The sequence below is a fragment of the Watersipora subatra genome, chromosome 3 (assembly GCF_963576615.1).
Source record: "Watersipora subatra chromosome 3, tzWatSuba1.1, whole genome shotgun sequence".
Lineage (NCBI taxonomy): Eukaryota > Metazoa > Bryozoa > Gymnolaemata > Cheilostomatida > Watersiporidae > Watersipora > Watersipora subatra.
The window spans coordinates 49585979-49610111 of record NC_088710.1 but is presented as its reverse complement, the minus strand read 5'-3'; the positions used below and the strand labels follow the sequence as shown (position 1 = coordinate 49610111).

The window sequence follows — 24133 nt, the reverse complement described above, 5'->3', positions numbered from 1 at the left end:
GGCGATGATTGCAATGAGGATGGTGACGCTGGCTAAATGGTAATTGTAATAAAGTACACAAACTGAAAATATTTTAGTGTAGAAGTGTTTTCTACCAGGATTCCCATAATTCATGCTATAATTGTGAATATATAAATATTATATATGTGATACTCACTGATACATACGTTAAATAATATAATTTAGAAATGTAAAATATCAACATGTACTACTTTGAACTGCTATACAGTGTATATAGATAAATGAATAATATTAACTGGTATGAACATTTAATACTATAATACAGTGTAATTAAATCGAATATGTCAGCATATACGACTTAAAGTAATATATGTATGTAAATATACAATATTAACTGTACGTGCCAATGTAATAATTATTTATATTGTGCTTAAATGTAATAACTGTTGTTTACTTTCAATAAAATATTGCTTTATAAAATAATATTAATAACTTGTACTTTTAGGAAATGGTATGTATAATTGTATAGTCCTACTAGTAGAAAAAATAAAAACAAGTTTCAAGTAAAAGCTGTTATAAAGTTAATAGTATGAATTGTGATTATAGTTTCTGATGCAGCTATCCTACTCAAGGCAGCAAGTAGACAGAGTTTTTTGGGCCTATCGTGCTAACATAAATAGATACAAAATGGAAAAAGATTAATAGCTTTCTCAATCAAATCTGAAGTTTATTAGAAGTATTCAGTGTTATTAGAAGTTTTGCATACTTCTAATAACACTGAATGCTATCTGCATTATCAATAGCAACAAATTTGGTTGTACGTGGAGCACCTACATATCACACCTACAAGTTGTCTTAACAGTGGTTGCCCTCTTTCTTTCAGTACACTAACTCAACTATTGATTATAAACTGCTTGTTATAGCATTTCCATCAATTAGCATATAGCGTGTGTAGGCATAGCTTTGGCTATTGGCTGCGAGGAATAGCTGCATCATAATAGACTGAGACACTAGTAAATACCACTGCTCAGCTGATCAGGTAGGACTGCATTATCCATTGCTAGTGCATGATTCATATTCACGCGTTCCACTTTCTCTCCGATGTACATTAGTATTTCGTTCCATCGTTACGCTCGCTGCTGATGAAAGCCATATGCTCTAATTGTTTGCTGAGTATTTTATTAGCCACAGTTGGATAAAATCATTTCATGAGTGCAGAACATGTAAGCATGCAAAATCCAATGCCCAAAGTAATTCACGAGTCTCTGTGATTGTGTCTTCAAGCTACAATCTTAAACTCTGTGTCTGGCATATCATCTAACCTTCATATGGAATGTAGCAGTATAAATTGCTCGCTATAAAGTATTTCTTTCTTACCAAGCCAATACTAAGTCAGTACTATGGATTATCTCAGGTCGTATAGCGCAACAATGGATTCAGTGCAGCGACCAAACGCAAAACATGTTAGCCCAGAACGAAATGGTGTGCGGGTAGGAGATGAAGTACTTCACAACTACCGTAAGTTTCTTGCAGACAGGCAGCAGTATACTAGTAAATTATTTATAGTTACAACTCGTGGTAAAGTGTCTAAATAGACTACAAATTGCCATTTACAACTGCAGCTTGTTACATACCTGTTACATACCAAGTGTTTTTTTAAATTGGTAGCAACAAATGCCATGCCTTTGATGTTACTATCATCGACTGATAGACAATTACCCATTTAGGGCTTTACTTTGTCCTTTAGGCGTTTACATTGCATAGTCTGTGTGACCTTTTTGAAAGTGTTTCTACAGACATGCTATGATTATGCTTTTCTCGAAGTTAGTTAACCGAACAAGTATTCAACTAAGATATTAAAAGTTTGGCACATTGTTATAGAAAACTTAATTTTTACTAAATCCCTCATTAGAAATATATAAATCATCCCAGACATATCGCCTCATCACATTCATGATGGTGAAACACATATGCTGCATCTGTAGCCATCAGTCATCAGTAAGTGATGGTGAAATCATTAAATTCTCTGTAGTTTACATTAGTTATCTCTGATCAACACTGTGATACATTTTCCATTACTTTGGATATCTATTGTACTGCCTGCACCACACAAGTAACTCCGGATGAGTGCTGTTTACTTGCCTCACACTGAAATTGGGCGAAAAGCAAAGCATGCCAAATATTTACCCTAAAGACTATGCGGCCTGCTGATCATATCCTATCTTTTTAAAATGCCAGCCAGATTCTGTCACTGCAGGGTTTAAAAGGCAAAGTGAGACTTGCTTATTTTTAAGTGAGAACTATTTGTTCGCTCTGCTAGTTTATCCAAGTCTATTGCATTTTGTCTCTCACAGACCAGTGCATAGCCTCTCCTTGCTTGTTCCACCCAGTAGTGCTAAAGTGTTTTTGCTCCATAAAAAGGTTCAGACTTTGTATTATCAGTTTTCAAGTGAATTTTAGCGAATCTCTCTCATTTCGCTACAAGTGTCTACTTGTTTGCAACATATCTCTTCGTAACCTTAATAATGTATTGTTGATTCTAAAGTATTGAATGAACATCCTATCCTCCTCATGCTTCACTAATCAGTCATGATTAAGAGGTATGAAAACACCATATATCAGGCAAAGTTTAGTTAACCAGAATGAACTTTAAAGATAAGCTTACACAAAATGTTAGTAGATTTTATTATAAAGTATTGGTATTTTTCTATCAGTTGCAATTGTTTTTGATGTTTGAGGTGGTCTGATTGCCGGGATGTTTCAAGATTAAAATCAATAAAACTTGATTGCGATTAAAACGCTCAGAAGAAAATACGCGTGAAATGATGTCACTAGCTGTTATCCTTGCGATTGTTGATATCTGCCATTGCATTCAAGTTGCAGCGTTACATGTCCGTGTTCTGTTGATCTCTTTGCGATTAAAGATATCATAATTGCACTTTCGCTTGATTTCAGTGTTTTAACCGTCCTCAGGTTTTGTTGATTTTAATCTTGAAACTTTCTGACAGTCAGATCATATTAACCATTAAAAATTATCGCAAATGATAAAAAATATCGATACTTTTTGAAAAAATCTACCAAAAAGTTCGTGGAAGTTCATCTTTAATATCGCTTTTATTTACGTACTAAAAACTGATTTCTTACTTTACTACATGGAAGTCTGATTAAGACATTGTCTAATTTCTATCAGATAAACTATCATTTTTACCTCTCCGCTCTCTCTTTTTCACCCAATATACTTCTGAGTCTGAAGAATATTCATATGTATTCTGAAGAATTTAAATGCTTGAGAAACATGTATTTTATTTGAACAAGTAGTACAAGTAGTAGTTTTTATAACTTTCATGGCTGTGATAGAGTTAGTACTAAGCTCTGCTAGCAATATGGTACTAAATAGTTATAGTGCTTTTATTACTAACAGGCTCCAATGCAATTAAACTAATACTTCACAGTTGGTATTTTACGGTGAACCCATTATGTTTATTAACAAACTATGCACTGGCTAGCGTCTAATTGTCTGAAAATTTCAAATTAGAGTTATAATAAATAACTCCAAACTAAAATAGAGAGTAATTTTACTTCATGCTCATGTTTGTATTTTAATAAAAACAGTATTAGCATATAATTTTATCTTTGAAAGCCTTGCTATCATAGAGATTGGAGACAAAACAAGGAGTTTGATAAGCTAACTGTGTAGCAGTAAATTTCATTCAGTTTCCATGCCACAAATTGTTCTTCGTTTGAAACTGGATGCTGTCAGGATGTGTCTATGTCTTATTTAAGCTATGCCAATGAGCCAGCCCATTTTCTATGTTTTGTAAACTCCTATACCAGGTTTTCTGCAGTAATTTTGCAGATATATACTTTTGAATTCTGTTTTTGTTGCGGGTGGCGGTAAGAGCCTTTCGTTTGTAGCAGCGCAACCCAGACACTTGGGTTAGTTTTATTACTAGATCCTGTACTATAATGTGCCCTTCTTGACATACATGCATACATATATGAAACTGTAAGCTATAAACGAGACAGCTTTGTGTAAACTACTGAAGGTCATTGTTATGTTCATTGTGTAAGTTTTAGAGGTCATTGTGCTGATGTAAACAGTCACAGTTTCTTGCATTCCTTTTTTCTATAAACTATTAAAACCTGTTATGCTTGCCTTATCTTACAAGCCAACTCATGATGATGACAAGAATGTTTATACAAAGTAAAACAATGTTTTGTAAATACTTCAATGATTGGAATTTACAAGTTTAAGCATTGGCAAAAAATATTGCCTAGCTTTTGTAGTCGTACTTATTTTGAATGGTTAACAAATGATTGATGTTTCATGGGACGAAATTGACTGCTGATAATAAAATTTAAAGGATGTTTCTTTGCAAATAGATAAGTTTGAACCGAAGTCTAGCAAGTCGGCTCACGCTGTCTCCTCACCATATGGCAGTAAGGGCTCTTTTAATGGCAGCAAATCATCAACAAAAGGAAGTCTGACATCAGTAGCTCACCAAAGAATGTCTAACTCTAAACCAAACTTACAGGTAAGTTGCAAAAGCAATTTATTTATGGTAACTAAAAGTTATCTATGATCTAGTGGGCGCCGCTATTTTTAACCATTTCTGCGGGCGGCAGTGACTTGCTCTTCCATCTACACAATTATTTTGAATGTTTTTTACCTTTCTATTATCTTAGCAAAAACTTCAGATTTCTCACCCAGATTTCTTACCGTTTCTGGTTTTGGCCAGGACTATATCAAGTTACAGACCCTCTTAGCTGGCTGAACACACTTTTTGCTAATTTACTTATTTCAAGTGGTGCATCTCATAACCAAAATTTTTGCAAAGTTTCAATTTAATAGCATGCTAAATTTTAAAAACTAGCATTGTATTCTTATTTAGACGTTACATTTTTTTGTGAATCAATATTCCAATGTTTTTAAAAGATTGAAAACTTTATAATCTTTATAATATTCTTAATCAATCACAATGAAGTTTGTATACTAAAGGCTAGTTAAATTTCTACCAAAAATTACTCAAAGAACTCAGAAATAATATTATAATCAGACATTTAGCTGATTTCAGACTACAGTCTATTTGGAGAAAAATTGGTTTCTTCTTGAAAAGATAGCAATCCAACTTAATTTCTTTATTGAAGTAACATTGTTATGTCACCGTTGTTCATCATCAGTCTTATTTATGTTTAGTCAAGCTGGGTGAACGTCGTGGCATCAGTACCATTTGGTGCCAGCCATCACGATCTAGACTCAAAGACAGACAAGAAGGCAAATGCTCCTCCAGATAGGTAGGCAGTCTGTAGAGGACGACTTCCAGAATTTATATTTTAATATTTCCTGTAACGCATGATACTCGAAAAGGATACTATAAATACTTTTTTCCTATTTTTTAGGTTTCAGATTGTGTATATGATATTTCTGCTGCATGGTATAAGTTTCCTTCTACCATGGAACATGTTTCTGACAGCCAACAATGTGAGTTTGAACCATTAATTACTACATCAACTACTCCAGTATTAGTATATTATATAGTATTATAGTATATAGTATTACTATATTAACTTATTGAATGGCTCATAATTTTGTTCTGTGTATAGCAGGTCTCTTGTGAAAGTTGAATTGGGCACCCGCATTTCTTACACACATTCATTTTAGGCCTACTATGTAGTGTAGCTCGTTGTACCTCAACTCGAATTAATAAGTTGAAGAGGTTGGGCATAGATTCAGGGTTCATGAAGACATTATCTTATCATTTATAGGGCTTGCTTTAGCCATGATTTATTTCGTTTTATCTTTCTTTGCTAGCAAGAAGCTGTTATTAAGCTGTATCTGTAACCACTTAGTAATCGGTCACAAAGAGGTCGTAGCGCAACTTTGTAGCAAGCCACTGGCGTGCAGTGCGTGACTTGTGACGTACTCATTTCTGTGGAGCTTTTAAAAGTTGAACAGTTAAGATTACCTCTTTCAGTTATGTTTGATTAGTAATTTAGATTTCAACATCAGCCAATTATTTTTGTAGCACTGATTGATGTTTACGCCTGTAGTTTTCATCAGGGAAGATTGTTTATAACCGGTATAAACGCTACCCTACTTACCAACATTTGTGTTACGAACAACGATAGATGGTATTGCGCGTATATCAAAAATGGTTCGTAAAGAAAAACAGTAGATACGATGTTCGTTCAGAGATGCCGTCGGTTAAATTTTTTATTGCATGCATTTAATGCATTTGCATCTATTATTCATTATGGTTGGTGAAAAGTGAAAGGCTTCTAGTAATAGTGGAAGTGTAAAAAGAGGCAAGTCAATTCATTTGAAACGAAAGTGGCAATAATAAATAAGCTTGATGCTGGTAAAAAGATGGTGAGTGTTGCCCGTGCATATAACATGAATCGTTAGACTGTCGGTACGATTTACAAACAGAATGATCGTATCATGGAGCATGTATAAGGTGCTGTGCCCATGCAATCCACGATCATTAAGCAAGAAAAGAGTAAAAGTCTCGGAAGAAATGGAAAAACCTCTCAGAAGAAGAGTTCTTTAAATGCAGTACAAACCAATATAGGTTACTTATACAAGCGTTAAACTTACTTATATAATTCTTCAACATATGCTCCGTACAAAATAACAAACTGACACAATTTATGAACAAATTCTCTTAATGAACAGCCATTCTGATTGTATCTCGTTCGTAATTTGTGGAGTGTCTGTATTAGTCCTTATACTAGCACATAAATACACTGATTGCCTTAATACACAGATACACTGATAGCACCTTTACACTGATTGACATACATTTCATTGCCTGAAAAACAAACAATGAATTCATAAAAGCATCAGAGGACTACATTAGTCACGGATTTGCTTTGCTTCAGGATGTATTTTGGAGTCATTATGTCAAAACTTGACATAATGACTCCAAAATACCTTTACTTTAGGAATATGATTATAGACTATTTACTTTTTTGCATAGCTGTAGTATCAGCTTTGCCAAGTGCATAGATCTATTGAAGGGATTAGCTTGGTTTCAAGACTGGACATATATTTGCTACAAAAATATTGGTGTTTGCAAGAAAGACACAAAGTGAAAGTAATGCTCTCTTTTATTCCTAACCAGCTACTAATCAGTTAATAAACAAAGAGAAATTTGAGTTTTACTCAATCAGTAATTGTGGCAATTGTCTGCCCGTGACTCTCGCACTAAGGTAAACAGCAAATACAGGTAAAAAAGCTTGACTGACTCAACATTTGTAAAAGATGTCGCCAAAACAAACTACTTAGCAATTCAATTGGCTTGTGTGCTCAATGTAAAACTTAGCCACCCAAGAGTAACCTGGTCATCTCTTAATCATCTTAGAGATTTGACCAAAGTTTTTGCAGTGAAATGCAATTCTTGCTGTAAAAGTATTGAATAGTGAATCTCTCAATGTGTACATATGTTTGCTCTTTTGTAGTACTTCACGGAGTTCAAACTCGCTCCAACAGGAAATCAAACCGAATCTGAGTACGCTAAAAACTTCCTGAGCTATGTTGGCATCGCAGCCCAAATTCCAAATGTTTCACTCACCTTTCTAAACATATTCTTCCAAAGCAAGACTGGCAGGTTAGCCTTAAAAATGATCATTTTATTGCTAGTGTACTTTAATGATACATTAGTGTGCTGCATGCATTACAGCCGTTTAATGCATGCAGCAAAGCTACAGTACAAGAAACAGCAGAAATTCACTCTTGGCTTTAAAATGGTTGTTTGGGCAAGATAGATTTGCTAGCCGGGTAGGTTATTTCACCCAGCTGTCTAAATCATCCCATATGCTGCCACTTCTATACCAGTAAAAGTTTTACTGTTACAGCACAACCATATACACTCATTATGCAGTTACTGATTATCCAGTGTGCATAAGCATAGTATTATCCAGTATAGCATCTTTATTTCAAGCTTCAGACTCTGCCGACAGTCAGAGTCAGCAAATGGTCTCAATATGTACTCGACAGTTTACTGTAGTCTGGTCTGCATCTTATGTTAATGAAAATATTTGCACTACACAACTATTTGTATTTAATACATGGTGTGGATGTTAAAGCATTAATGTTCAATTATTCACTTGTTAGAGTCAGTTAGTTTTGATTGAACATCGTTACCAGGAGGTAAATGAATAATGGTATAAGATGTGTCATGGTGTGATAACTTCTGATAAATTTGTTAAAACTTTGTTGACACGCTACATCATCATGTTTGTGTATCGTTTGACGACTACCCTGTTCAACTGTTAGTTTAAATATCGACACAGCATAGCATCTTTATTGTTTTCAACTGCCTACAGCGAATGCATAACGATGGCATATGCAATCTGACTCAAACAACTCTTTACTACAGTAAAGCAGTGTTCATCCGTCTGTTCAAAGCTTAGGAAAATAGATTTATTTCAACTCACAATTTTCTACTTTCTGCACCAACACTCCACTATTGCATATTGCTGAATGATTGTGCGCATACTTATCCTCTGTACTTTATTAGTACACTTGACGACCTGTCACAGTACTGTCAAGGTACTGGTCTTTATTATATAGAAATATAATGTGTAGTTTACCTTGTCGTGAGAGAGAAAAACATACAGATTTTAGAGCTAATAACACAACTGTGTTTAGTTTACATGATACAAGTGTCTCAAAATATACATGTAGTTTACGTAGGCTTTAAAAACCTCAGGTTTTAAATTGAATGACGGAACTGTATTCAGTGTGGAACCAAAGTCCTTATTTGAACAAGTTCTCATACTTACCAACTGGATAAATAAGCTTTGATTTTTATATTATTAGGGACCTTCATATATTTAAAAAGCACTGGTCATTCTAGCCATTATTGGATATCAAAAATCATTCTCCTAGATGGCACTTGATTTCCTCTTGATTTCAACACTCGATGGCATGCAGATGATTCTCTGCTGTGAACCCAGTCAAGACGATGTTTGCTGACTGCTGAGCAGCTATAAATGTAATTAATTTAAGCATAGATGGGCTTACTGGTTGTGAGTTACTGCTAGCACAACTTACTAAGAGGAAGCCTTAAATGTTGGCCTAGTACTCTTTGTCACAGAAGGAATTGTTTGCATAACGCTAGTGAAAAGTTTTCTATGATGGAGATCAATTTACACACAGCTTTGGATAATTTGCAAAGATCGAGATTGTATATGCGCACTCAAAAATGTTAGTAAATCCTTAGTGTAAGGGAATCTGATATATTCATATAGACTGGCAAGTGCATTTGTTGGAATTGCAAGCGTGTGCAATTTGTATGCGCAATTGTTGAATTCCTAGAGCTTGGAAAGTGAAACTGCTTTCTATCTATAATGGAGCAGAGTGTTAACGGAAAATTACAGTAAGCCTGACAAACATGAATTTGATAATCCGCATAATTCTATAGCTGATATCTAAGGAATCAGTGTTATAATACAAACACTGCTACTAGAAAGGTGGTGGCAGATAATATCATTTGAAAATTAAAATTTGAGCTACAAAGCAATTTACCGCCATGGTAAACAACGATAGTTTTAAAAAAAATGTAATATTATTGTATGATCTTGGTAACACGTGTATTGCAAAGCAGCATATATCAACATTAATGTCTAGAGTCTCTTTACAACATTGCATCATCGTTTTGTACTTGCCTTTTGGCATTAACCTTTTCTTTATACGTGTACAGCGGTGTAGTAAGTGCAAAGTTTAGCGCGTTGGTAAAGAAAAACTATTTAAAACGCTTTTTTTATGCATAGTGTTTCACAAATCTTAGCCTTCTTTTTATGTGGATAATGAATACTCCATCAAATTGTTTTGCTATTTTTCTTGTTTCATGCACATAATAGCCTTTCACTCGTCCTTTTGCTAATGAATTTATTAGAGCAGTTGAGTTAGTGTGTAAGTATTTGGAGACAGAAGCAGCCGAGTACTAATCTTCAACGTAAGGCTGTATTTATTAATAAAGTTTGATAAACCTACAGAGAATTTACTATACAAGTATCTAACAATGAAAATTATACTTTGTTCCAATTTTGACAATGCTCATAATGGCTTTTGTTATCCGCAAGCCAGTTACTTTAGCAAAAAGAATCTTTGCAGTAACAGAAATTAAGCATGCTGTAGTGTTACAGAATCCATAAAGGAAGATAGACCTCTAGTTTTGCTATGATTTACTCATAGTTCGAACTGCAACTATATTCCACTTATTTAATTGTCATGTCACTGTTGGATTAACACCATTATATCAAGGAGCATCATAATGTTTGAGCCTACAAATCTGTAAAAGTAAAGATATAGTACCTAAAGAAGAAGACAATTCCCAGTTTATGTCTGAACTTTTCCTTTGTGCAGTTCTTGTAAATATATATAAAGTTTACTCAGCGTTATCAACTATAATTTTACCGGCCTTCCATTTCTATAGCAGATCCCTGGCCGTTAGGTTTGAGGCCTACTCAACCTCACCTCAGCAGTTTCACTTCTTTCGTAAGTAGCTTTAGTTGCTGACATTAGTTTTCTAGTGTTTGCTCTTCTGAACAACAACAATAATATCTCTTGGCTGCACTTTTTCCCTTAAAGTTTCATTTCGGTTCTTGTTAGCACATGGAGCACTTACTTAGTGTTAACCCCGACACATTTTTTTATGCACTCATGTTGATATCTGACCCGTAACATGGAAATCATTCAATATCTAATTTATTTTGCGCGAAATCGTGTAATAAATAATGTATAATCACTGTTTTGTTTTAGTAAAAACATTCGTATCGCTGGCTCAATAGGAGGGCTGATAGTCATGTTCATCATCACAATAATACTTGCTATTGTAAACTCCCAAGAATGTAAGTTATGTTATCTCTGTTTCTATATTAACCAATCCCACATATATCCATTGTTTGTGTGCGCATGTTATTTTGAGTAAATGCTATACCTTTCTGCATTTCTTGGCTGTGCATATGCTCCGTGCCGTCAGCTAAGTCACCAAAAATATTTGGTTTCAAAACTCCGTCTGGTTCCAGCCTTCTATATACCCACCCTTAAAACCAGCTTCTTAAATACCCACCTGCCGGCTATTATATTGAAAATGAAAGAGTCTCAGCAATGCCAAGCTTACTGTCTAGGCCTGTATTAAAATAATAGGACTATATGCTTACCTTGATTTTTAAGATGAAATAATTGTTGTGCCAAATTTCAGGATAATTGAGAATATACAAATACATGCACAACTATGTGGCTTATTTAAAGAAACAATGTAATACTTTATTTTGTATTGCTACATAAATCATGTATTTTTCATCTTCTGTTTTTACTATTTAGGGCAAGGTACTTTCTTTGGTCTGACGATGGCTTCTATTGTTATTATTAACAGTAAGTGTCACATTTTCATTTCACCTTTTATCATCTTGCCAGTCTACCAGTTTGTGGAGGTAATAAACAAAATTTCATTTAGATCATTATTAAACATTTATTATTTGTTCTGTGACTAATACTTATTAATCATAAACTAAATTTTAGTAGAACATTAAATATTTAAAATTCAACGGAACTGGGAGTATTCACTCATGATCATTAATCATAAACTTGGTTCAGGGTATTCAGGCAAATCAGTTATAATTCTCCAATTTATTTTTATCTGGTTGAGCTAAATGCTCTCCGTGGAAAATAAACTGGCTCATTTTTCACTATGTATATACATTTTTTCTATCACAAAACACTAAATTTTACTCAGTATTTCAGTACGTGCTGCATGAACAATTACTAAAGAGCGCAGAATTTGCTGGGTATTAGATAGCTTATAAGACAATTTTTCTCAAAATTTTGTTGACAAAATTTAATTCCAATTTTTAGAGTTTCTCTGGAGGCTTTTAGATTATATTTCATTATGCCTCAGTCATGAACTGCAAGCGTGTAACTTATTTTAATTTATTCTATAATATTTTTGGTACTCTTGTGAAGCCTAGAGATTGTGGGCCTAAATTCAATACACTCGCATTTAAAATTAACAAGTTTTGAATTACGCACTTTACTAATCTGAATCAACTCGTACATCACGAGAGTTCTTAGTAATCTTGTTTCTGTGTGTTTGTCAATTCTCTAATTGAAAGATTGCAAAGTAATCTTAAACCATGCAAAAGAATGCTGAAGGTTAGTACTAACTTTATGAATTTCTATACAGTCATACCTTGACATACTAGTGCCCCCCACATACCAGATCTAAGAAACAAGAGATCCAAATCGAGATGCAAGCAAAACTCCGAGCAAGTTTCTGCTTTGAGATATGAAAAACCTTTGAGACGACGAGCCAGCTCTCGATGGCAACTAAATAGCCAAGCATGCAAGAGGCTGTTTTCGAGAACATTTCCGTCTTGTCAAATCAGTTTGAAACAGTTTTCAAAGGTCAGCTAAAAGTTATAGTGAAAGCGAGGCAAAAAACACCAAGCCGGAAACAGATAAATAAAAAATTAAGACAGATACAAAATTCAAGGCAAGTTTAGTAAAAGATCAAAACTTAGCTTCAAGTGTGTGTTTAGTAAGCTAAATTCATTTAATTTAAATTCAAAGTTTATATTAAGTAGCTTCAAAAAAGTAGTCCAGTGCACCTAACGCGCTGTTGTCGAGTCTCTCACACTGCTGTTAGCCGCTACATGTGTCTCAAAGGTCAGAACTTCTTACAGTACTGTACATAGTAATTTTGCATTATATTGCAGATTTTAACTACTAAATCGGTATTTTTGGCTTTGTGAGCATAGGTACTAAATTACAGCAACTAAAAACACGTTTTTTAGTGTAATATTCTGTTTTAGGTGGTTTTTCACGGTATGATAATGGATTTATTCGTATTCAGTTATTTTATATAGGAAATATTGCATCGAGATTTGAGAGCATTAACATAGAAGCTCAGTCCTAGAAGCCATAAAGCTTGTATGTTGAGGTATGACTGTATTTCTCAATTTTTGGTGGTTTTGGCATCTATCGATGCTTATTACAGACCGTAAACAATCAATCATGTGGAGAGGTCTGCTATGGTCAGTCTGAAGGCTGGTTCACACTATATCGCCATATCTCGGCATTGATGTCACAATACTTCGGTGATCATTAATGATAACAATTTTCACATCACAAACCTATCCGCGTTGGCATCAGCAAATACTTTGTGATGTAGTGTTCTCATTTTTCTTTTTAAATTTTTGCAAATAAACTTTGTTGTTTTTGCGTCCTTAAATTGAATCAAATACTAGTCTTGCAGCAACTATCATAAATGGAAATAAATAAATTACGCTATCCGCGACCGCGAATCACTATCACCAAAATGGTTCATATTAAAAAGGCTGTCATCGATGCTCGGCGAAATATCGGGAAAGTTTGACTGCTGCAAACTTTCTCGACGTATTCACGTTGCTTCGTCGATGCCATAGATTTCAGGGTATAAAATACAGTCATACTTCGACTTACGAGCTTAATGCGTTCCGAGACTAAGCTCGTATGTTAATTTACTCGCATGTTGGTGCAGTTTATTTGTATATAGAACCATTAAATATATATTGATTGGTTTCCATACTCTAAAAAATGCAAATAAACACTCAAAACAAGATATTGTAACAGAAAGAACATGTTGGTTATTGTCTTAAGTTACCAAATGCTTTCAAAAAGCAACAATTAAAAAATAATGCAAGGAAATGTGATTAATTAAAATGTAAAATTAAATACATACAATAGCAGCTAACGCTAGCATTTGCCAGAGAGGGAGATATCAGTTATCCTTCATTACAACAGTTGACTTTGATGAATTTGGATTTTATCAATGTCTTAAAAGACATACGTAGAAGCAAACCTAAAAGTAAACTTTCATTTTTAACTTAACGTAATTAAAATTTCTTCGGCGTTCGTAGTTTGAAGTTTCTCGCTGGTTAGCTAATTTTCCTTTGTTTCGCTTTCACGACTAGCCGGCCGTTTTAAGATAATCCTATCTAAAGATGTTTGCCTTTGTCGCCCTTTCAACATGTTGCGATTAGGACGAACACAGGTGTCGTCACAAAAGGTTAATGCACGACCACTAGCCAACTTGTCCGAATGTCTATTTTTATAGTTTTGCTAGATAGCACCGGCCTTTTCATATAGCATCGTTTCAGTTACGCTGTCACCGGCCGATTGTTTATCCAATGCCTGAGCCGTCTCTCCATCAGCGGTCGTGAAGATCGCTGCGCCGTTTAGAAACTATGGCCAGTCCTTTTGCGAACTAAATGCCCTGAATATAATCCTTCGGTTTGATAATTGTGGCTGTGTTTCTGTCATATTGCTGAGATAGCTCAATCACGCATACACATTTTGCATATTTTTCAATAATTTTCCGTTTAATATCAACTGTTATCATTCGCTTTTTCTTTGCATTATCTTTCATTTTACTGGCAAACTTTCGGTCAACGCAGAGTACTTTTAATTCACATAATTCTGCACTGAAAATCTCACACACAAAAACACGGTACAAAAGTATAACCTGAGCAGTTGAAAAATACAGAGTGATGCTGTTCTCATAAAACACCTCCGGCATACTTGGCAACTGACTCACGTTCTCGTATCTCAAACATGGCTCGCATGTTAATGCTAAAACTCGCTTAAAAGCTGGCTCGTATCTCAAGTTTCTTGTACGTTGGAGCACTCGTAAGCTGAAGTATTACTGTACGACAAAAGTATTGCGGCTCTCACTTTTAGGTAGTAATGAGCTGTCATATTGAATTAGATTAGAATTAGAAACATATATGACAGTAGCATTTATACCTATTAGTTAGTTTTGAACTGCTGGTTTATTATTAGTTCATGTTTTTAGTTTTTTCCGGACTTTACCAGTCGTGTCTGTTTGGAATGGCAGGACCTTTTCCTATGAAGTACACCAACGCAGTTGTTATTGGATCAGTAAGTTTTAGTCAAAGAAAGTATTTCAGTAAGCCGCAGTGATGGCAATACTTGAAAAATAATTTTTGCCTTTCAACAGTACTTATTGATTCTATCGATTTCTTTCAAATTTTGTCTAAATGTTCTTTATTTTTATGTTATAATATAGTTTATTCAATATATTTGCGTTAAGTTGTAATTTGAAACCGTTGCATAGTAGATGAAGTATCTTGACCCAATTAATGCACAGTGGTTTTGCTTGACTGCATCTTCAGAGTTTCTTATAACATATTTTTATAAATTATTATAAAGTTTTATATTGTTGTGTTTTTCAGAACTCCAGTGGCATATTTACGTCTATAACCATGATAGCAAGCCTTTTATGTAAGTATCTCTAATCTTATTCGGATATGAAATGAAACTATGGGCAGTGCCTCACATGTGTTATTCACTGCTTGCCTATGTTGTGGTGACTGGTCTTTCTTTGCACGCTTTAATACATAGAATTATGCAGATTTGATCCTTCGAGCAAGGCTTTTTCCATCCTATGTATTCTTTGATCAATACGTTTGATTAATAATTCAACAACTGTGAGATATATCCGATTTGTAGTTAAGGATAAGAGTTTTGTGATTTATACTGTGGCCATACATATTTTTGTTATTGTAATAATGAAATGAAATGTTGTTCTAAAATGTAGAGTCAATATAATTGTAATTCAAACCATGACCATCAAAACTGATTGTGACTTCATTAATATACATGAACAGCCTTAAAAATGTTTCTGAAGTTATAACCAATCAGACTAAATTAAAGAAATATAAAATGCGCTTGGCGGCTCATTACTTTTAAACTTTCTTTGATTTTAACATGAAAATCAACCAGAATTAAACTTTGGTTGCACACAACTTTTTTTAACTATGGAAACCATTCTGCAATTATTCTTCAAAGGAATTACAACTCCTATGTAGTACCTGTATGATATATTTGGAGCCTAAAAATGCAGTGAATGTGCTCTGAATATGCCTGTATAAAGTGCCATTAGACCATTAGACAGTTTATGAGTAGCAACAATGGTATATCACTGACTACCATGACAAACTTTCTGCATGTTTTGTATTTTGTAATGTTTTTTTTTACAATTACAAGGAGTAAGGCAATTCTGCTCGGTATATTACAGTGGCAAAGAACCTGCAGCTGGCTGCCATATGGTACTTTGTGGCAGCGGTACTTGTGCTATGCTTGGCTCTTATCACATACTTCCTCCTCCCTTCCATGGTATGTTTAGCGTAATATTTATTGCAATTGACATACTAATTAGTTTTACTTGAACTTTCGCGTTTGCTTTTCGTAGTATTTTATCAACACATGTATTAGGAAAATTGTCACCCAATAATGCGAGGACAAAAACATTTATCTAAGAATAAAATTGTACAACTTGTTAAAACTACAAATAATAAGCTTATTCCCAAAAATAGTATTTGGACTGATTACATGACACTTTTCATTAATTTATTGTAAAATCTACTTGTATTTTTGCTGTGTGTATGAGAGCTCTCTGATTATTTGTGCCAAGGAAAACAGCCTTCATCAATAAGAATAGTCACGAACCTAATAATTGTCAGCAGCAGATGCCAACAGACTGTTACTCACTGCTCTAGTACAAGTAGATACTGCAATAAGTGTTGTTAGGTGAAATTTTGGTTAGCATCTGCCCTATCATTTAGACTCTGAAGCTTATTCGAACAAATTTCATTATTTTTTATGAAGTTTGGTACAAATCTGGTTTAATTCTCAATTCAAGATTTACATTTGTAAATAATGACACCCTGTTCAACTTGCAATAAACCATAACTGCAAATTCAAAGGTCTAATGATATCTGCGCATTTACGCAAAAGCGTGCTGCCATATAAGAATTGCTGCATCTCAAACAGGAATCATCAAGGATACCTCAAATCAGTGTAGTGTGTCTACTCGACTACATACCAATATCTAAAGCATCTCATCAGACTCCTTCAAAGTTCCTTGGTCTAGACCATGTAAATGGAATCATTCAAATTTTTTTTCAATATTTAGTTGAGGCTGTTTAGACAGTGGCTGGTCAAAAGTAATTTCAACTATAAGTAAAATGTTAAACCCTTTGATATAGATAACTTGTGTTTAAAAACATCTAATATCTTAACAGCTTATAAGAAAACAAAAGAGAGCATTCACGCAGACTATAACAATCGATTTTCAGGTAACCGGTAAATTGTCACCGAATTTCAGGTAACAGTCGATAATAGGTTCAACTTGGAGATATCGATTACAACATGACTTTGAACGAACATATATTACATTTGTAGAATGTCTGCTTTAGCAGTTGAAATTCACTTATTTGTATAGTGAAAGTTTTCAGTTAGGACTCGGGCTTCTTCATCGATATTTTTATTAAAGTACAAATCATAACAAACTCTAAACATGATGACTATGATGTAGGCTAAGTTAGGAGCTGTCAATTGGCTCTTACGGTAACAATGCAGAACATGTATATACATGTATAAGTTCAAAATACATACATGGAGCTTGAGTTTCGATGACCAGCTTAGGAATTATATTACCAAAGGAAGATCGCAACTCATAAAGTATACTATTTGTTCACTTCATTGTTTCCTGGCAAGTGCTATTTAGCTCGCCGCTGGTGCAGGTTGAAAATTGTACAGACATAAGAAGATTGCAACGTCTAAAGCGTAAAATTGGTTTGTTTACTTGCAGTAGCCTTCGTTATCCATAGATGATTTCCATAAATGCTTTGCTCATTGCAGGTGCCATAGACTCACTGTGAGTACATACATAGACTTTATAGTATCTGTAGTCCATAGGTACAGGTGGCGGAGCTAGTGTGCAAATTACTCTTCTATCAACTTAACAAAAACCATGTTCACCTAGTGATTACTAGTGTCACTAGTAATATAATTGTATCCATTTCAATAACAGACTCATCAGGAAATGATTTAACAAAGATTTATATAAGGTCTTTCCTATGGTTTTGGGTTTCACTACTTTGCCATTAAGTAGACCTTGTTTTTTGTCGTGATGAAATATTAAATAAATTTAAAATAGTGAATGAATATACTTTCAAAACAGAGATTTTATACTATACAGAAGTTGGATGTTTTTCTAATAATCGTAGACCTTTTGTCCAGAACTTACCAACCTTTACCAGTTGTTGTGTAACATAAGCTAAACTTACATTTTTTGTTTTACGTAAAAATTACAGCCCTTTTACAAGCACTACGCTAATCCTCATGCCTCTAATTTGGAAGAAGACTCCCAGAAGGCTTTAGTGCAAAAGGAAGAAATGAATTCTGTTAGTGAAAAAGTTCCATATGTTCACGTACTAAAGAAGGTAGGCCTTATTGGCTACTTACTGTCAAGTTGAGCTTTAGAATGTCTAAATATTTAGGTGTGTTAAGTTTACATCCGATGGATATAAAAACATTGATAGTTTGAGGTTCTCGTCATGTTATCTGTTTACATAATTTCAAAATATAACCGTGTTTCTATAGTTACATGGTGTTTACTGTAGACATGGAAACAGCTCTTAGGAGTATGGCTGACGTTCTTTGTCAGTTTCACGTGCTTTCCAGCGATACTGGCAGATATCCGGCCATCTGATCCTAATTTTTTTTTACCAGGTAAAGCAAATCTCAACTAATATTTGCAGAAGTCCTATATTTATGATTTTGCAATATTTTTATATTTAGCTAAAATTATGCATTATTTTCTTTAACTAATAGTTATATAGTGAGGAAAGAGCGATACAGCTGTATGATAGCAACTCACTAAATAAGAAATATAGATTTGTTATCTAATGTCCACAAAATTCTATGAGTTTAGGCTGGTTATAAAAAAAATTTGCATAGCAACCATAGCAACCAAAGTTGCATAGCAAATTATATAGTTAAGTTTGGAATAAGTTAATTTACACTCTATGTATTAATTTCCTGTGTTGTAATCATTAGAGCAGCTTTTAAATATCAACGCTTGTTACATCCTTGGCGTACAAACCATGCTATCACTACCACGAGAGTGAGCATCTATAACTGAACCAAAAACAAATATTTATTATGAAACATGTAATATATCTTTAGTTAACAAGAGTTTGATACTTTTCTGTTTTTAGATTACCTTTATACTCCTATTACAACATTTTTCTTCTTTCAATGCTTTGCCACTCTCGGAAATCTTGCTACAGAACTTAAGTTTAAGGTAAGTCATACATCTATGAACACTTGAAAATATCAGACATGATTTGGGAGCTTCTGTATTCCCAGCGCTGGCTACACACACATTAAACTATCAATTTATTGCTCATTTCCAGACTGATTTTTCCACATTTTTATCAGTCAACAAACTGTCAAGCGGTTGGCGGCTTCATTTTAAAATGTAGACAAGTTTGAAGTTAAAAAGCAAACCATACTTATTAGATATTGGTAGAAAGGCACTTTAGATTAGGATACAAAATATTTTATGAATTTACTTTTTACACTTTAAAACATTAATATATAAAGACCAACTAAGAATGAAAAGACTAAATAAAATGTCAGAGGAGACAATTCCATTTATTTCAGCTGACTAACAATTGATGCTTTTCTGTTTACAGCCCGGCCCCAAGTACATAATTATACCAATAGTTTTACGGTTACTCTACATACCTTTCTTCTTGTTATGCAACTATCGTACAGACGTGAGGTCATTTCCTGTCTACATCAACAATGACTATGTGTATTTTCTCGGAGGCATTACCATGGCCTTCACCGGAGGCTACTTCAGTAGCCTATGTATGATGTATGCTCCAAGGTATGTTCAATTTCAAGGTGTTACAAGAATTTTAGCCTTATGTATTATATTGTTTGAAAATAACAGCAAAAGGGTTTGGACCATACCTAAAATGTTAATATTTATTTTCATAATATCTTTACTCGCTTGCAACTTTGCATGGAGCAACATGTCAACTGCTCAATCTTGACATGATAGGAAGTGTACTCGGTGTTATGGCAGTACGATATGTGATCTGGTTAGTGTACAGTTAGCTACCAGCAAGGGTTATAGTCTGGGAAAATGCAAGCTCTAGTTTCTATTAGTTTTCTCCGTTATCATTACTTATTATCATTACTACCTACCGGCTGTGAGTGCAAATGAATTTATTTATATTAAAAGGAAATGCAAATCATGCTTTGTGCAATTAATCTTCGAAAAAGGATTAAATCGCTTGAGGCTATCAAATTAAGTAAAATGTTGTAAATCATTTGAAATTCATTTACGATGTACATGTATATAAGATGGTTGCCTTATGTAATTAGTGTAAGATTATACCTAAAAGTTTGGGTAACTATATAGTGGTTATTGTTGTAGCCTCGTTGAGAATCGCTGGGCAGGTACTGCAGCCGTGTTTGCGACATTCTTCATCGTATTAGGACTTGTCATTGGAGTTAACTTCACATTGCTCCTTGCCAAGATTGTAGAAGTGATATGAGACAATACTGCTGACTAGTTTATTAGTTTTATAACCAAATTCATTACGGGTTGCAAAACTGCTACCTGATGAAGTATTTCATTGAGTGGATGAACTCTCTGCTGTAATTCTCAAAATATTATGAAAACTATGCAATTGTATACCCTCAAACGACGATAATCATGACTTGGACACCCAAATGAATGCTAAGTTGTAGAGTGTGTTTGTTCTTTGCATTTGTTAGCAGTTATACTGCTTTCAATATTTAATGAAACTGCACACCAACCATCAGAACACATTTTTGCTATATAATTGTTGCCATTACGATGACAAAAGTGTTATTGCATGCATATTGGCCCTGAATGCGAATAAATTGGTCTCCTTCCCGCAGTATTTTGTGATTCTTTAATTTTGAGCAAGGTGCAACATTGTAATTGTTATGTAGTGTGAACATCGCTCCACAATAAAGGAAGAGTGTGCAAAATAAAATATATTGCCTAGTGTATCTCATGTGCTCATATATTCGTAAATTTGTACTAAAACTGTACAGGTTGGTCATATTATGATTTAGCTAGGCTTCTGTTCAACTGCTAATCCGTTTATTATATAAGCTTTTAAAAATCTGAACCTCCTCTAATGACTAGATGTTATCTACTATTAAATTGAGCCTGTTAATGTTAGAGTGTTGAGCTGCATTACTTGTTACCCAAGGAGAAGAACAGGTTAGTTATCTTGAGGAGCTTGATAGTTTGACCTATTTGAAGTAGGTAACACATTTAGTGTTACAAAACACTGACAACTTATTTATTATATGCGTATGGATATAGAACATGTTGAATAATGTGCATTTGGAAAATTGTAACTTATTGAAAGTTTACAGTGTACAATTTTTTAAATACAGCATTGCTAAACCAGACATTGCCCATTTTGGGTGAAAAGTATTTAATCCACACCAAATAGTGTCGGGTTTGGGTTGGTTATATACATAATTGAACTCTGAACCCATTTATACAAAGTCACATGTTTTTGCTAAAAACATTTGTTGTTGCGTGAAAAAACATGGTTGAAAAATTTACCTACCTGTTTTTTTATATTTAGTTATGTGATTTAATCCTACTTACTAATTTGTAATCCTACTTCACGCAGCATATATTATTTTTGGTAATAAAATCCTGACATTTGTTAGAATGTCGAATTCATCACAATTTCCTGCAGCGTAACTGACTTGTCTAATTTCCATTATGGCATTTGTAAAAAAGTGAAGCTACCTTGCAAGTGATGAGGGTGAGTCAATATCGAGGTTGAACAGGAAGGCTAAAGGATAGTATATTGTTTGCTGAATTGGTTGAAAAGAGGTTTGTAAAGGCTCACTCAGGTAGAAATTAGAGGTCTGAATATACAGCAGGTTATCTCACGAGTGAACAGGTTTCCTAGTGATCTAGATACACATCACTAGTAGAGAAAAATGTTAAAAAATAATTATTGTAAAACTAGCATATTTTACTTATCATATTTTTGTTTTAATAACCCAATTTTTGTTTAGTTAGAGCTCAAACAGTTGCAGGTAAGCTAAAAAGAAAAACACCAAGTCTGAGCATGCTTCTTCCGTTCTGAGTGTATATCGTACAAAGGCTTTTCTTTTAAAAATGATTTTTTTCATGACCAAATTACAGTAAAAAGCAGTTCTTTAGTTTGATTATTGCTAGATCATTGATTTAATTTTGTTGTGTGCTGCTGTACAGCAGCGCATATGATAGCAACTATGGCAAAAATAGCTTGACGAACATGTGTTGAGGAAAATTTGTTGACATAACATTGGCTACGCACAGTAAGCCCAGCGTTTTCCCAACTTTCTTTCGTTTTCAATCAGATAGCCTGCAACTCATGTGTAGATTTCATCACCAATTGCTAGACTGCCTACACGACAATAATATCGTAATGCTGTCATTGAGTGCAATTGTTTTTGCAAAAGCTCATTCTAAATTTTCTAATCATATGGGTGTTTAGGAGGATAGTTCTCAGGGATCAAAGTTTTGAAATCAAGTATTTTTGTTGACGTTTGGAAGGCACAGAGCATTTGTATAGAAAGTTTAGATAAAATCGGGCAAAAAAATGCGGCAACGCGCAGACATACGGACAATGACGAAGTGGGATTTACTGACAACGATACTTTTTCGTGATTAATTTATTTTTTAAGAAGTTTCATGGTTAGCTGAATTCTTCGAAGAGGTGCTTATACCTCTTCAGGGCCACCACCATTGTAATTCCTGATGAGCCCGAAGCCGTGAGACGAGAATTTTTTGTGTTTTCAGGCAGCCAGCAGGTGGGTATTCAAGAGGCTGGTTCTCAACAACCATGCAGATGGAGTTTTGACACCAAATATTTCAGCGACCTGGTGGAAGGCACAGAGCGTGTGCGTGCGTGTGTGAAGTTTTAATGAAACTTGCTAAAAAATATGGAAACTGGTACCATTTGCGCAGACTAACAGACACGCAAATAACAAAGTGGGATTTATTAATATACATTGGTCATGCATTCAAACAATTATTTTTTCTAGGTTTTTTCTATTTAGTACAAGACAGTGCTTGCTTCACAGTATAATAGCTATCAAACATTGTTTGAACTGTGCTTGGTAAACTGTTCACGCTTCTTAAGAGGATGCCATAACTTAGTTCAGTTAAACAAGACGGCCGTTTATCCTGTTTTTGGCAGAGTGCTCACACCTCTTGAGGGACACCATGTCTTGTTCAGCTAATGGAGAAAAACCCAGCATCACAGTGTCATTGTTTGCAACAACAGTGACTTTGCATTTGTAAGCTATTAATGTTATAGCGTCAATCAATCCTTGTCTGGGGATATCATGATCTTCTAGCTTACTCTGTGTCGTATTAGTGGAATGTCTCTATGTTCAATCACCTTATAGATAGAAATCGGTGCATGCCTGCGAGTTCAACAGTTTGATTTAATTATTAATGAAATTGTAAAATATTTGTAAAGTTAACCATGGGGAGATGTCTATAAAATAATTTCCACAGTCCTTGGAATGCATTATAGAATATATGAAATGATGATAATATCAGTGTCACAGGCTGCTGGTCACCAATCTCTTTGGTTGCATTTCTGCCACTGTAAGAATTTTCTGCCAGATCGAAGTACATGGCAATCGCTTAAGATTTTCAGTTTGCTAATTTTCTGACAAGCATCGTGACACCTTCCATAAATTAGGCAGGTTTACTTCAGCTCTAAGGCTGTAAAGTTTAACGAAAGCCTTCAATGTGGCTTCAGCAATAAGAATCAAATAAAATAATTAAAGTTTTTAAAATCAGTTTTATCTTTATTCTTTTTAATGCTACTTTTCATTAAAATCCAACTTTACTTAGCACCAAAATCACTATTTATAGCTTCATTTGCTTACTGGTTAGGAATATTTTGCTATGACAGAGTTTTAATAAAAGGAAGAATATTTTGATATTATTTGTGTCATTGCTCATCTGTAACGTATTTGAAGTGTCGAATATCTTTGTTTTTTTCATCTGAGCAGATAAAATTTTAATCCCCATAATGGCTGTTCTTAAATAAAATGATTAAAATGGTCAGGTATTAGAGTAGAAAAATTTCAGGTATTATAGATTATAGAATTAGATAACAAGGTGTAGATAATAAACACACTCTTTGTTGGCCTCATATTACTAATGAACAAAGCGATTGCATAGATTAAAATTATTACCTTCAAACCGCTGACAGAATACTACTTTCATAGTGTCTGCTA

General features: G+C 34.2%; 1 protein-coding gene across 1 annotated transcript; it reads left to right on the top strand.

The window, feature by feature from the left end:
- Positions 1–919: 919 nt before the first annotated feature.
- LOC137391328 (equilibrative nucleoside transporter 1-like) lies at positions 920–21049 on the top strand. The gene is made up of 16 exons (XM_068077767.1): positions 920–1000; positions 1343–1479; positions 4345–4496; positions 5159–5256; positions 5362–5443; positions 7423–7571; positions 10730–10818; positions 11294–11344; positions 14802–14887; positions 15202–15250; positions 16047–16144; positions 18127–18255; positions 18436–18544; positions 19033–19118; positions 19513–19709; positions 20265–21049. Exons 2-16 carry the CDS (start codon positions 1362–1364, stop codon positions 20383–20385), a joined length of 1614 nt encoding a protein of 537 aa, XP_067933868.1. The 5' UTR covers positions 920–1000; positions 1343–1361; the 3' UTR covers positions 20386–21049.
- The last annotated feature ends 3084 nt before the right edge of the window (positions 21050–24133 follow it).